The sequence below is a fragment of the Taeniopygia guttata genome, chromosome 2 (assembly GCF_048771995.1).
Source record: "Taeniopygia guttata chromosome 2, bTaeGut7.mat, whole genome shotgun sequence".
NCBI classification, from domain to species: domain Eukaryota; kingdom Metazoa; phylum Chordata; class Aves; order Passeriformes; family Estrildidae; genus Taeniopygia; species Taeniopygia guttata.
Genome location: NC_133026.1, coordinates 112,624,989 through 112,640,424, shown reverse-complemented (window position 1 = coordinate 112,640,424; position 15,436 = coordinate 112,624,989). Strand labels below are relative to the sequence as shown.

The 15,436-nt window shown below is 37.8% G+C and overlaps 1 protein-coding gene across 1 annotated transcript in view; it reads left to right on the top strand.

Moving 5' to 3' along the window:
* The window catches only part of ATP6V1H (ATPase H+ transporting V1 subunit H), a 45,811-nt gene extending 36,666 nt beyond the window's left edge, over positions 1–9,145 (top strand). The window contains exon 14 of the mRNA XM_002197557.6: positions 8,134–9,145. Within this exon, the coding sequence (XP_002197593.1) occupies positions 8,134–8,194 (61 nt within the window). The 3' untranslated portion in view covers positions 8,195–9,145. The remainder of the gene's footprint in view (positions 1–8,133) is intronic.
* The last annotated feature ends 6,291 nt before the right edge of the window (positions 9,146–15,436 follow it).

Below are 15,436 nucleotides of genomic sequence, written 5' to 3'. Positions count from 1 at the left end.
GGTGAGATAAGGACCAAGAGATATCACTCAAAGTACTGTCACAGGCAAAACAGACTCAAATTAGAGATAATTAATTGAATTGATTACTAACAAAACCAGAGCAAGATAGTGAGAAGTAAATATGACCTTAAAAACACGTTCTCTCCACCCTTCCCTCCTTCCAAGTTCTACCTCCTCCCCTAGGGCTGCAGGTAGATGGAATGGGGGCAATGGCCAGTTCATCACACATTTTCTCCCACTAGTTAGGGAGAGAAATACTGTCCCTGCTCCATTATGGGGTCCCGGCCATGGGAGATAGTTCTCCATGTACTTCTCCAACATGAGTCCATCCCATGAGCAACAGCCCTCCCCAAACTACTGCAGCGTGGGTCACTCTTCTGCAGGGTGCGGTCCTTCAAGAACAGGGTGCTCCAGGCTGTGTCCCTCCACAGGGTCACAAGTCCTACCAGGAAACCTGCTCCAGTATGGGCTTCTTTCTCCATGGATCTGTAGATCCTTGTCAGGATCCTGCTCCAGCACAGGCTTCTCTCAGACAGTCACCTGCTTGGGCATGGGGCTCCTGACCTCCTCCTTGATCCTGACATGAAGAGTGTGAGTGTGCTGGCAGGTGCTAAACTGTGGGAGTTAGGATGTGTCACTTCAGCATGATCAAGTACGGTATGGAAGTGGAATTTGTAAAGGGCATACTGAATGAAGCAACAAATTGGACAAGCTTTGACTACGCAACAGGTTCATATATGATTTTCTAAATGCACAGCCCAGACAAAATTACTTGCTCTCCATCTTTTAAAATGAGGAATTCTGCAGGGAGACAGCAAAAAATCTGAAAGATGCTATATTTAGAAGCTGTTACTCTGCAGCTAGCTTGTGTATGATGACTGCATTTGGGAGTGAGAAGTGCAGGGTGTGATGATTGTTAACTGGCAGCCACAAAGTTTGCACCCACCTTCACCCCTTATTGTTCCCTCATCCCAACACTGAGGTGTGGAATGCTTAATAGAACAGTAGGCTTAAATTTACAGGAAAATAACTTCCACTATATTTATTTCTCCTGGTTCTTAGCCTTAATTATCACTACAATTCCCTTTCAGTAGTTAACAGAAGTTAACTAAATGAAAAGTGTGAGAAGATAGTATCGCTGATAAAAATTAATATTTTTTAAGAGAACAGTTCCTAGCTAGAATAAGACAAGTTAGGCAAAAATCCAATTAATTACAGGCACAATTGATATCTCTTGGAGTGTTCCATCTTTTTATTTGCACATAAATGTGTATTCTTGTAAAGCTTCATTCCATGTAGGTGTAGAGGCTGTGTTTTTTATTTGGCATATGGGATTCACACTAGGCTCATGCTTTCTGTCATGAGATCTCTACTCTTTGCAGAAACACTTCTTAATATTTCTAGAGCTCATGTTAGTGTGGAAGATATGAGACATTCTGCTCAGTTTGCATTTTCTTTTTTCAAAGAAATTGTGAGTTTTCATGAACTATGCTGAAAAACATGTCACCAAAGAAGTAACTTTTTCATAATTTACTTCTGATTATTGTTCTTTAAAAATTTGATTTCCTGATTGGAAAATTCAGTGACGCACTATTGATGTTGGTCATTCCTACATAAAAAGCTCTTTAGTGTTGTAAGCAAAAAAACTCATCGTGGTAACTAAATCTTCTGTTTAAATATAAAACTGTTTTCAAACCACATTGCAAGGTTTAGTCAGGTGTGTTTTTTGAATTCACAAAATGGTTCTGTGTGTAAGTTCATAGTATATCTTACAAGGAAAAAATGGCTCATGCTTTGTCTCCCTAATAGAAAGACACATGTTGAATTGGATTTCAATTTATTTTCTTTTAAAATCAAATGCTTAAGTAACAGCTTTGTTAGACGAGCTCATTGATCTGCTGATTCTTCAGAGCTTGTATGTGAAGTTGTGAACAGGAAGTCTAGAATAACTCTTTCAAAGATTGTACAAAACCAGGGAAACTGCTGAGAGGAGAGGAGTTTCTTGTAGTGAATCAGTTTGAAGACTCATATTAATACTGCATTTCATGTCACAAGGAGGTTTAAACCATGCCATGAGTAATGTTTTCAATAATCATGATAATCTGTAGATTGTCTATTAATATTGCTGCATTTAGCTGAAGAAAGGGCTCCATTTGGAAACACAAAGCACCTCTCACATAATGTTCATAATCCTTCTGTACAACCATTCAGACTGTTTAGTTTTATGTGCTCATCAGAATGTTGAGCGTCTCTTTACTGTGAATAATTAAACAGAAAAAATGTCCTAGATATTGTTTATCTTAACAGTTTACTTTTGTTTTATTTCTTTGTACGAAGTGGAATTTGTTAAACTAAGTATTGAAAATTGCAGAGATGTTTGCAGTATCTTTTCTCTCTTGATATCCACAGCTACATTTATAGGTCAAGGAGATACATGGTGAAAATCACCGTAAAAATCTTCAGTTTGATGTGTTGGAGGCCCACTTGGTCAAAGTGGCTTTGATTCTGCTGTGTAGGTTTTCCTTTGTTTTTGTTGTTGGTTTGTGATGCCTTACCTTCAAAACTACTCATGGTAGGCATTGGTATAATAGAAACATATTCTATATTCTTTATTATCATTTTAAATTGGAATATTACATATTGCATAAATACTCTGAGCCAAAGAAGAAAGTTGTGTTCAGTAAACAAATGACAAAAGAGAGCATCAGTTTTCCAGTGGTAACACTCCAGCTTTGGCAGTGTTCCCAGCCCAGCTCTCTAGGAAGATGTCACTGTTTTTTGCTTTACTACTTTCATAACTGTTCTCTTCCTGTTTACTTCTGTAAAGAACATGATAATGAGGAGCATGCAATGTATATATATATATATTTTTTTCTATACTATATGCAGAAAAGATGTATAAAAATGTGCAGCATTATAACTTTCGATCAGCAGTAAGACATGTTAATATTGCATTTCAGGAACCAAATATTAACATCACTCCAGGTTTGATTTGAGCCTAGTTTTATTTTTCTTTCCTGGCTTCTGTGGCTGTGGCTCTGTGGGGAGGCAAATGCACCTGTGCTGGCCCCTGTGGAGCGCCACTTGCCTTTTCCCAGCCACCACCAGTGTTAATGTGATGCTATAGTAGCCACCTTCCAGGGAGCTTATCTGTAGAAAGCAATTCACTACAATTCACTTGAGAGTTACATGAACAAAAAGCGCTGTATCACCAGAATACCCTCGGTGCCTCGTGAGAAAGCCAGGCCTACACAGCTGGAATGGGTTAAAGGGTGGGTGTTCCAGCTTTGTCTCACACTGGATTAGAGGGAGGCTAGACAGATGGTTGCAACCTTGTCCTGGTGTTGCCACTTCATGTGTACTGCTTAGAGGTTCCAGGGATGGTTAATCTGTGGAGTGTAGCAGTTACAAGACAATTACAGTTACAAGTTTTCAAGGGTTAGTTTAGCGTGCTTAGAATTGGGAGTACATAAATTGTGTCATTCAAATACCTACTTGTAAAGCCACAATAAATTAGTAGAACTGATCCAACTCTCTCTAGTCTAATAACTTCTCTCCAGGTTGCTAGACCTCTAGCAGAAATGCAACATAAGGCTGGTAAAACTGATCAATTTGTTCAGACTATTCTATCTGCTGCCTGTCCTGTGAACTTGTTTAACTATTGTCATATCATCATGATTTGTCTGTAAACTGTATGTTGGCACTGTCTTTTGAGTATATTGAGTCAAGTGGCAGACTTTTGGAAGGATTTCTTTAAAACTAGCTTTTCAATTTAATTTTAAAAAGTATGGGGCTCTAGTCTTATGTTTAGATAGAGAAAAATAAAATCAATATTTTTATTTTTGATTTTTGTCAAAGTTAGAGATTGCAGATATTCAGGACTATCAAATATTTTTTTGTATCTTCTTTAATAATCAGGATGCAAGAGTTAAATGTAAGAAAAGAAAAAATATGCAAAGTTCATCCTTCCTTTATTCTGTGCTTCATCTACTTTTCTTCCTTTGCCCATTAATTTTCAATATTAAAGGACAGGTAGTACTACTTAAACTTCAAGGCTTATTTTTTTAAACACATGATCCCTAGGGATCTGTTGTATATGTCTTATAACTTTCCCTTCTCTCACAGATTTTTTGTGGTTGAGAGTGATCTTTTAATGTATGGGATATATTAGTATAAAATTTGTAGGTGGGATCTTGTGCCAGTTTGCATTTATCTTCTTATTCCATATTCACTGAGTTTACATGTTGGATCAGTTCTGTGTGCCTTTTCCTAAATAAACTTTAAGCATTTGTTTCAGTTATGACATTTAAGTATATCTCTACTTCAAGGTGTCAGTGGCTCACATGAGAAGCAAAAACTGATCAAACAAAAGGAAGAAACAAATTAGAATAACAGTTTGAGATAAAATGAATTAATGTATTCACCCCTAAGCTTCCTTTTCTTCTTGGAAAAAACACTTTGGAAACAGCAGAAAATGTGTGTAAAAAAGAGGCCCAAAAAAGGAGGAATTTCTAGAGTGAAAGCAATTTCACTTGGTTGTTCTAGTAAGAATGAAAAGATTAATTTGCAAGTGGAAATTGCTTATGCTTTACTTTAGATTTTTGGGTGACCAGGGAGGTGAAAATGTGTGGTTGTTGATCTGAGCTTTAATTGAGAAATGGAAGATTTTATAGTTAGCCTCAAAAGTGATGTACTACAGTTACACGTTTGAAGCTTTTCTGCAGTGCAGAGGTAATATTTTTTGTTCTTGTAAATTTATACTAAATCAGTTGTTTAATGTTTGAATGCTGTTATTTGTAAATGCAAACTTGTTTGCACTACCTTAGTCTGCTTTTAATAAGGATGGATTTATGTTGAAGGAAGTGAGAAGATGGCTAAACCTGACCTTTTTATAAAGGCCTTTCTGTTAAAATGTGAGGAGAATGGTTTAAAATATCTTGTAGTGGTCCAGTTCTTGGGTTTATAGCTTGCAATTAAAAAAAAAAAAAGTGAGTCTAATCTATGTCATTACTGTCCGTTGTAGTGTGCATCACAAATCTCAGATGCTATTTTAAATATTTTATTAACTGATCTGTTATCATGTGACAAGATCCATCCTTTTATCATACATGTTCATATAGTGCAATGCATTGAAGGCTTGCATTCTTACAGATGACTTTAATTTTGTGAGGTAAATAGTAATTTTAAAATCCCAGTTTTACTCTTAAGATTTAACTAAATATCAGTGCAGGATAAACTCTTAGACCCTTAATTTGTAATACCATGGGGATGGACACTTATGTCCAACTTATGAGTGAAGTTTGGAGCTTACAGTGCTTCTTAACTTCCTAATGGGATGAAATACCAGTATTTATAAAATATATTTGAATCTTCTTATTCTTCTAATACATGTCTTAGCAGAGGCAGAACAGGGTCCTACTTAACATTTTGGAGCAGGTCCAAAGGAGAGCCATGAAGATGATTTAGAGGCATGGAACACCTGTCCTGTGAGGAAAAGCTCTGAGTTGGGTTTGTTAAGCCTGGACAAGAGAAGGCTCTGGGGAGATGTTAGAGCACCTTTACAGTACCTGAAGGAGCCCTACAGGAAGGCTGGAGAGAGCTTTCTCATAAGGCCAAGGGGTGATGGCTGTGAAATAAAACAGGGCTGATTTAGATTAGATAGCAGAAAGAATTATTTCCTGTGAGGGTGGTGAGACACTGGAAGAGGTTTTCCGGAGAATCAGTGGATGCCCCATCCTGTGGAGTATTCAAGGCCAGGTTGGAGTGGTTTCTCAGCAACCTGGTGTAGTGGAAGGTGTCCCTGCCCATGGCAGAGGCTTTGGAATCAGATGATCTTTAAGGTTCCTTCCAACCCAAACCATTCTATGATTCCATGTTCATCTAATCGAGACCATGCAATAATTTGTGTCCTGGCTTAACCAGTGACCCTCAAATGGAAGTGATAACCAAACAGAAAATTAAGTGATCCTTCTAACAGCTTGTAATGCAAGGTTTTTGCATTTCAGTGCCCCTTGGTGGTAGCTAAAGAGGTGATGGGATAGAAACACTATGGGATTTTCACTTGGGTTTGCATTATGACAATGTAGAACTGTAATTGCAGGTACTCATTCTGTATGGGGAAATGGGATGAGAGCTTTTCCTTGACCCTAGATTTAAACCTTACATCTGCAAAAGATTTTGTAGAGAAGATACTGTTCTACTTGCTGTAGAAGTTTAATATGTCTGTGAAGGCACTAAATACCTACACAATATGCTACTGCTCTGCTGTCTTGGAGATTTTTGCTGACTGCACTGCACTCTAGTGGGTTTTTTAGAAAGCCTTGGCCGTGCATCTGAAACAGTGTAAGCTCTGTAATAGTTGTGGTGTTATGGATTATTAGCTTGATTAATTTTCCTACTTCAAAGTGATAGTGTGGGAATTTTACATTCAATATGGTTCATCCGTGCTTTAAGAATAAATAATGTTTATTTTTTGTAATGTGGGCTTGTAATATGATGAGCAGAGCCATGTATGCAGCAAGTGTCAGTTGCTTTCAAGGCTGGATGTCAGAGAAGAAATACTAGAATCAGTACATGCATATAGGCATGAAACAAATGAAAAAAAAGACAACCAAAAACAGAGGGAGCAGAAAGAGGTTTGGTGAGTGTGGAAGCTCTTCCGTTGTTGCTGTCTGTGTTTTTGGATGACTGTCAAATTTTGTTATGCTGGTACAGTTTTGAGTCCTGAAAAAGCACAAGAGAGCAGCTCATTTCCTTTTTTGCCAGCAGGAGCCTCTTCTCTGAGGGCGATAACTGTGTATGATGAGCAGGAGTTGTATCTATTAAGTGGAGCCCAAGCATTAAAATACTATGATTTTACAGTAACACATGATGAAGCTCTAAATGAAGATGCTAAACCATTACATATGCTTCAGCATACAAATTGTGTGTTATTTTCTTTGCTAGAGGTGTTTGAACTTTTGCTTTTCTGGGTGCTTAATGTTAAAACTGTGAAAAGTGGTGTTGAGTTCAGCAGTTGAGGTGCTGAACTTCATTGTGCAATAGGAATTTTAATCCATAAGAAATAACTGTTCAACAGGACACTAAGCAGAAAACTAGTTTTTGAAATGTGCATAAAACCTGATCTTTTAAATTAATTTTTTAATAAAGCAAAAGCACATACTCTTGAGTTATGTGGGGTTTTCTTTAGACTTCTTTCTGAACATCATCCCTCTGATATGCTTCTAGTGCTTAACCTGTGTAGGTTGAAATATCTGTGTAGTGAGAAAGCACAGTACTAAGTGTATGATCAGCAGTAGAAAAAGAACGCCTACATTTCACGAGTCCTGAAACCTCTCTTCCACTTGATACAGTGGTACAATTATTGTATTTTCTGTGACAAGCAGCAACCCAGGTACTATTATTAAAGACCTCTTTCAGCTTTTTCGTGGTTCTTTTTTGTGAAGAGTTGATCTTCTTTCACAAGAGAGAGTGAAGCATTGTAGTGTTCAGAACTGTGCAGTGTTTTTCTATGGGATTTAGACACTGTTGCTCAGGGCAAGTGCCAGTAATCTGGGAGATGTTCCAGTGTTGAGAGGACAAAGAGAAAGTAAGTGGCTTAGTGCACTTCAAAGTGCAGGTGAGGAAAACACTGTAAAGAAGATGTTGGTATACAGTGGGCCTGGATTGGTTGTCTTTTATTTTTCTCAACTTGAATAGGTAATTATTGAGTCTGTTTTGCTTGCCTATTGTATTGCCAGTATGTCCTTTCTGTTACTCATGCACCTGCAGCTGGGTTGTTGAAAGAGATAATTTAAAATGTTTTGCCACAGCTTCTAAAATATGTATTCAACAAGCAAAATATATCTGCCTCTTGGGTGTTCTGTGTCAGTTTTCAGGGCTTCTAAATGTTCCCATTGGGTTCCTTCCTTTTCTGGACAGCTTTGTTGATGTTTGATTTGTACTTTATTTTCATAGGGCAGATGATGGATATCTAAAACTCAGATGCTCTCATTGTTGCTCCAGTTGACATTATTTGAGGGATTAATTCTAAAATTAAATCTTTTTCTTCTTTATCCACTTTGTAATTCCCACCACTGTTGCACTCCTCACTCTCCAGAACATTTCTCAATCTAATTTTTTATTGTATTTCAGGGAATACCTTGGGAAGCAGTTGCAATCAGAACAACCTCAGACGGCCACAGCACGGAGCTAAACACTTCCATCAGTTCATGCAGTTCATGCTTACAACTACAGTGTGTTTGTCTTGAAATGAATACAAAAGAAATTCTGAAATCACATGCTCTTTGTCTGCTACGGGTGCATAAACATTCCAGCTTTCCTCTAGTGTTGTTGGCTTCCTAAAAATTTGTTTGTTCAACTAGTTCTGCTGATTATGCCTATTAGCTTCTTGTTCTATTCTGAATGTATATGAAGAAATGTGGCTAATATATTCCATTTGTTTTATGTATTTATTCTCATAATAAAGACTATTATTAAAAGATATCCATTCCATAATGGATATTATAATTAGCCTAGAAAAATTGTTCTCTTCTTTTAGTGGGTTAGCAGTGTTGTCACTTTCCAAGAAAAGTAAGTTGTCCCCCTATGTCTCAGACAAATTAATAAAGCTTTGACTTAGTATTTCATAGAAAGTGCAATAGCCTAAGAAATATTGATTATCAATACTAAAATATATACCAAGTCTCAAAACAGTGTTAATTGTATATAAAAGCAAATGTATGGGTGGAGTTTTTTGGGGGGGTGGGATAGTTCTCTTGTTAGAAACTACATTAAAAAATCTGGAATTGAGAAGAGGAAAAGAAAATGAGCATTCCTCCATCAGTGAAAACATACCCTCAAGATTATTAGTCCAGCTGTATAACACCAGTGGTTAAGGCTGTAGATCAAGAGATCAAGTTGAGGGTGTCTTTTTTTTTTTTTTTTTTTTTCAAATGTGCACTACTAACTGCTGAGATTGTAATTTCATGGAGTTTTTGGTAATTGAAAATACTTGTATATGTTAGGGTTCTGGTTTCATTCCAAAATCCATTGTATTTATTTTATATTAAGCCAGATAATTTGGCTATCAATATTTTCTGTGTTTTGTAGCTTCTGACAGTATAAAATATGTAATCAATAAATTTAAGCTGATCTTGGCTTGGCACATGAGAACAGTTTTGTTGCATATATAGAAGCCTGGCTCCAGGCACTTGCAGCACCAAGCAGTTAATATTCTTGTGATTCATTATTAGAATAAAAAAAAAAAAAGTGAACATAATTCTTAATCTTGTCAGTAGTCATTTGAGGTACAAGTCTCTGCGGAAGCTCAGGGTACTTTATCATCAAGTGAAAGCCTAATTGTGAAAACTTTCCTTATCCAGCCTGGATTTCATCATATATAATTAAAATTTGACCACTGTTGCAATGGAGAGAGAAGAGCGTGGACTACAGGTTGATGATTTCTTAGTCTGCCTAATTAAAGTTAGATTGTGTAGTTAAATGACTGTTCCTTACTTTTGCATGTAGAAGGCAAGGGCTTTGATATTGCAGTCAGTATCACAAGGATACATGCTGAAACCTGGAAAGAATTAACCCTCACTCCAATTAATGTCAGTTTATGTGAATAGATCTTAGCACTGCATATTCCTGCAGTGCTGGGGGATGCAGGTGCTGTGGGAAGGAGTTGGGAGAGCAAGGGTGCACCTACACTGCCATTCTTACCTTGGGTCATTTGAATGCTCTTGAAATGAATCTGAGTCCTTCCTGCATGTCACACTTCAGTTTACAGTGCATGGTGGTGTCAGCCCATGAATGGGGTTCTTCTCTGAGCAAGCTGAGTCTCAGGATGTACATCTTGTTTGATGTATGTCATGCTGTGCATTCTGTGTGTCTTGGCTATGTGGCGAGTGTTCGGTCTACTGGACCATATAGGATTTTGTTTGAAGCATGGCCTATGGAAATGCATGTGGGGTGAATGCTGAATTAGCACCAAGTGTCTCTCTACAAATCAGCTTTTCATGTTACACTTGTCCATGTAAGCAGGGCCTAAGAGTGCTATAAAAGATTGGTCCTATGGTTACAGCTGTTGAGTCCAAGAACTGTGACATGCCATTAATGAAAAAGGAATATCTTCCCACCTTCAAAACCAAGTGTGTTGTTTCCTTTTCCAAAGGGAACACTAAAGCACTGCTGGGTAAGGAGATCTGGGATTGAATCATAGAAGTAAACATGATGAATACTACCACTGGAAACCTCTTCACTTTCTGGAGGAGCTAGAAATAACCAAGTTACTCATAATGTGAAACAAAATTGCTTACAGGGGTTGACCTAAAACATCTATTTTTTTTTCATGTATTATACATATAAATTCTCTTCTCCTGCTTTGCTAGTATTATCTTGTGCATAATTTAATTCTTCATCATGTGGTGTGTTTGTAAGCTGTGTGATACCTGGCATTCTCTGGCATTTAGTTACCGCCTTGTGTCCAACAGCTCTCTAATTAAAGCAATGGTTCTGAAGTTTCCCTTATATCCCTGTATGCTATTGATGTCCTGGTGCCTGTGAACCCTGAAAGCCTGCAAGCTCTGAGTTTTCCAGCTGCCAGTGGTAACATTCAGGTGGCTCAAAGGTTGGATCTGAGTGAGTTCCTGCCAACAGTTGTACCTTAAGAAGCCTGGAAACCTGCAGGGGAGGGTGTTACAGAGGACTTTGTTGTGCAGCCAGTAATTTGGACTGAAGTTGCCAGAGCTGAGAAGTCTGCAGGAGTCAGACTGCTCATGGTGTCCTACAGGTCCTGGGGAATCTTAGTGTAGCGGGGAGCTGCAGAGCAATTTCTGAGTGTGGGTTCTTCATCTCCCATCCCACTTGTTGGCAGTGAAAGGCCTTCATCTGTAGTCCCAAGAGAGAAAGGACAGAGCTGTTGAGCTTTTAACCTTTGGAATCACGAAAATCAACCAAAAGTTTTTGTTGAATTTTAATTAATTAATAAAACTCTACTTAATCTGTTTTTTGTCTCACAAACCTAATGCTAGCTTTTGCTACTGAGTTTTTACTATTCACCTATTTGCATTATTCACTTTATTTGCTCAGCCTCTTTCTCCCGAAATCTGGCATAGTGCAGGCGGGCAGATGCCATGGTGGCGTGTTGGGTGCTTCAAGGCTGTGTGATGCCAGAGAAACGTGTGCCAGCAGCTTCCTTTGTTCCCTCTGGTGACATGAAGATTTAGAGATGGCTGGAGATGAGCTGCCATGGACCAGATGACTAACTTGCTCCTAAAGCGAGGAGATGCAGTGATCATCCTCCAAATTAGGGTAATCCATCTTCTCTGGGTGAAAGTCTCTGTTTTCCTAATTTTTGATTTCACTCTTATATTTCATCCAACAAAATGGAGTTTAATTTTCCTTTCATTTTCCTGGAGTTTATTAAAATAACAGAGCCTTGGAAATCTTTAGAAAAACTGACTTTTAAGTTTTGCATTTGAGATTTCTTTTACTTGTTTGGTTAAATGATTTTCTTTGAACTTTGATTTTGGTCTGAAAGGGAATAAATTTGAGTAAGTCTTCAAGACACAGAAACTGTGAAAAGAATTTAACCTGTAACAATTCTATGTAGGAGGGATGCAAGATGAAGTACTGACACCTAGAACTAAGGCAGGAAAATGCCGTTAATCATGTGCTTACTGAATGTTTATTATTCCCACAAGCTGGTGGAGATCTTAAGGCCTGCAGTCAGGTGAAGAGAAGGTCAGATTTTGGTCTTGGCCAATGAGATACTCTGCTGGAAGCAAATCAGGGCTGAGCAGGAGATGGGTTGCCCAGGCCCTGGGTGTACCATGCTACCTCACACCTCTTTTCAGTGTCTCATCTGAGCTTCAAAAATACCTTTGTGCACCTGTGGGAACAAACAAATGAAGATGGTCACTAATTTCTAACACTCGGAGCTGTTTGGTCTATACCTCTTCAGGAATATGACACGCTGGTTTTATGCAGTAAGTGACAAGGACTCAGAGGGAAATTAGTTGACACATCTCTATACAAAAGTTTTTGCTTTTCCCTTTGGCAGCTTCTGCAGAATAGTTGGGAGTTGTCTTCTTAGAGCCACTTGTCAGAGCTGAGAAAGCTCGTGATGACCAGGTATGTTATTAATTGTATTTGCTTCCTCTTAGACTCCAAAGTGATTATTTAAAAAGTTTGAACTGCTGTTAAGATTTACAAATGGCCAAGGGGATCATCATTTGAATACCACAGAAAGCAACAAACTGTCTTGCAAATGTTAGGTGCTGTATTTAGGGAGTTACCTCAGAACTCTTTACCTTGTGGTGTGCACATTTCATTGGCACAACTGGTTCTGAGATGCATGAGACATTGCTGAATGCAAGTTCTGCTAAAAACTGCCAGTATCCTTTGTTTAAGAATATTTTTCATGGCCTGCCCCTTGGCCTAACTGCTGCTTTTAACCTAAATTACTGTATAGTAAGGAGCCTAATCAATAATAATAAAAAAAAGGAATAATGACTGATTGTTTTGCAGTGTTTTCTTTCTCTTTCTTGGTTATGTCCAAGATAATTTCTGTACTATGGGAAAGTAATTTTAATTTGAGGCAAAACTGGAAAAAGAAATAATCCCTCTTCATATAAAAGTAGACAGAAAGGCTATATATATACATATACACATATACATATATACACACACATATATATATACTTGATAATATCACAGATTTTCCCAGAGGTGCACAAGTTTTACCCTCTGTGTGAAAACTAAATCTACAAAAGGGAAAAATTAAGATTTTCAAGAGCCATCTTTGGTGCCTTTCTGAGCATATTCATAACATAATTTTTCCAAGGCTCTTCAGTTTGCTGTGTCTGTATTCTGTGCAGAGACAAACTGTCAAGGTGAAAATAACTTTTTCAGTGTCATTCATTAAATATTTTTAAAAGGCTGCATGTATCCAGCTCTGCCAAAAATGGGCAAAGAAACTGGACAGCTGGTAGCAGCAATGGCAGTTAAAACCTATTGATTTGGAAATCACAGAACTGCTACAATATCAGATTATTTTATAGGAAGAAATCGTGATAAATTGGGGACTTAAAGGTCATCATTCTCTAGGCAATTTTCATGTGGTAAGGAAGGGTGCAAAACATGTCTGTTCTGTCAAGTGTAGGTGGCTAAAATGCAGCTTCGGATTATGAGTCTGTCAGTGTGGGGATCATGGCAACAGCTTTTTTTTTTTTTCTTCTTTTTTTTTCTGCTAGAAGATCACAGGCTATCTCCATCTTTGGAGATTTGCAAAGATTACAATGCATTTACAAAGAATCACTTTATCTGGCTTCCCCAGCTGGTGCACTTGAAAGGAGCCGGTCCTTTCCTATCTAAGTGTCTGGGCAAGAGAGCACTGATGAAATACTCAAATCCATCTGGCGTGTCTTTGGTGAGGTCCTTTTACAGGAAGTGCATAAATTGTACCTTCTGTTGTGTGTCTGAATGTCACACCTCAAAATTTCAGTTTTTAGGTGTCATCTAGTTCTTTCTGTGTTATATTCTAATTTATCTTAGAACTGGTAGAATTTCACAATTTAAATATATTTTATTGCTATGTCAGGCAGATGATGGATGAGACCTAGAGTAAGGGAAATGTTTTAGAAAAATAGTTACTTTCCTCTGATAAGAAAAGACTATTTATGCTTTTTCTATCTTGTTTTATTTTATCTGGTTTTCTTATATATTCTAGTTCACTCTATCAAATACTATTTCTAAAGAAATAGTCAAGGCTTTTATAATTTTGCTCTTTATCTGGCAGGCTTTCTTTATATGTTTCTCACTTAGAGACATTGAATGTTCTGAATTCTATCACCTCTGACTTCATATGCACAGTGCTGATTTTTGTCTTCTAAGAAATCTGGAATGGGGTGAAATCTTTGCTTAAAGAGAATACATTAAACTTCCTAGATTTTGTGTCTATGGAAGTTCCAGCTTTCTTATCTAAATAGGCTTTAACCTGAGCCAAACTTCATGACTTTGACTGCCCTGCAGGGGCTAGGCTCTGTAACTTCTTTTAGTCTGTTTGTCCTATCATGCCTCTGTGCCCTTTCTGGAGAAAAAAAGGAATTTTGTTAATTTCTGGAATCTTCTTTTATGGTCTTTGTTTCTTAATCCATTGTAGTAATTGATAATTTCCATGGACTCTTGTGGTGTTGTAAGTCAGCATGGAGAAGATGTGGTGTTGTCCATCATTCTATCAAACCACGGGCATATTTTTTCATCTTCTGTTCTCCATCCTGTGTCCCTGCTCTCAATGCACAGTCTGAATTTCCTGATAGCTGGTTCATTGCATGAAAACAGCTGTACACAACTGAGGACTTTCATCTGTTGTACTGGGATGATCCCTGGTCTACTCTGGCCTTCCTTTCTGCTACATAATCTCTGGCATGTTTTATGAAAATTTTGGATTCTAAGTTTGTATTTTGAAGAGACAGAGATGTTTCTTTCTGGAGCAATGGGGATGCAAACACATATCTCTTGCTGGCTGTGAGACTACTGTTTAAACTTTTGTTGTCAGATATGGCAAATCACAGTTTTAAAAAACATTTTAAAAGCCCGTTCATAAAGGCCATTTTCATGCCATGCTTGTAATAGATGTATTTTGCTTTCATTTTGGTCATACCTCACAAGATTCAGTCTCTGCAATATCAGCAACACGATACTTGAAATTTAATCTGCGTGCCCTGAACTCAGTAGCCTGACAGAATCAGGTAATGTATTACCAATATAAAATAAAATTCTGAAATAAATGAATAGTAACAAAAATAACATTTTTTTAAACTTTTTTCTAATTAGATTCCTGATTACCATAAATTATTATCAGGGAAGTGTAAACCACATTTTGAGAAACACTGAAAGGAACTCCATTGCAATTTGTGTAGATTATGCTAATGACTTACACAAAAGGAAGTAAAATCTTAGTCTTTGTCACGGTAGACTGCTCTGAGCCATCTGACTCTCCCACTGGTAAGTGTGTCAAGCCATATTTAATTTGAAATATCTGTGATGCAGCATCTCTAGCTGTTTGCTTTTCCCTTGTCCCCAACTGAGGATTTTTGTCAGGTAAAGGGATGTCAAAAGAGTGGAGGATGTCAGGCTGCCCTTCAGCTGTCAAAAGCTGGTATTGCCTTGCAAGGGGTGTACAATAATTGATGCTGTTGACTTTTCTCCCCTCTCTCTGTAGACAGACAGCTACCACCTGGCTTGCCTTAAGGAAACAATCCAACAATCCCAAGCCCTAGAGGATAGTGTTCTGAGGCTTCAGGAAAACACCAAGGGTGTTTGGGAACAAACATCAAGCAAGCCAGGAGAGATGGTATTTTCTCCTGGCGCAATTTTGGCTAAAAAGCTCCACGCAGCTTTTCCAGGGGAGAGAATTGTTAGTACTTCCTTTAAAGCTACTATTTTTCAATCT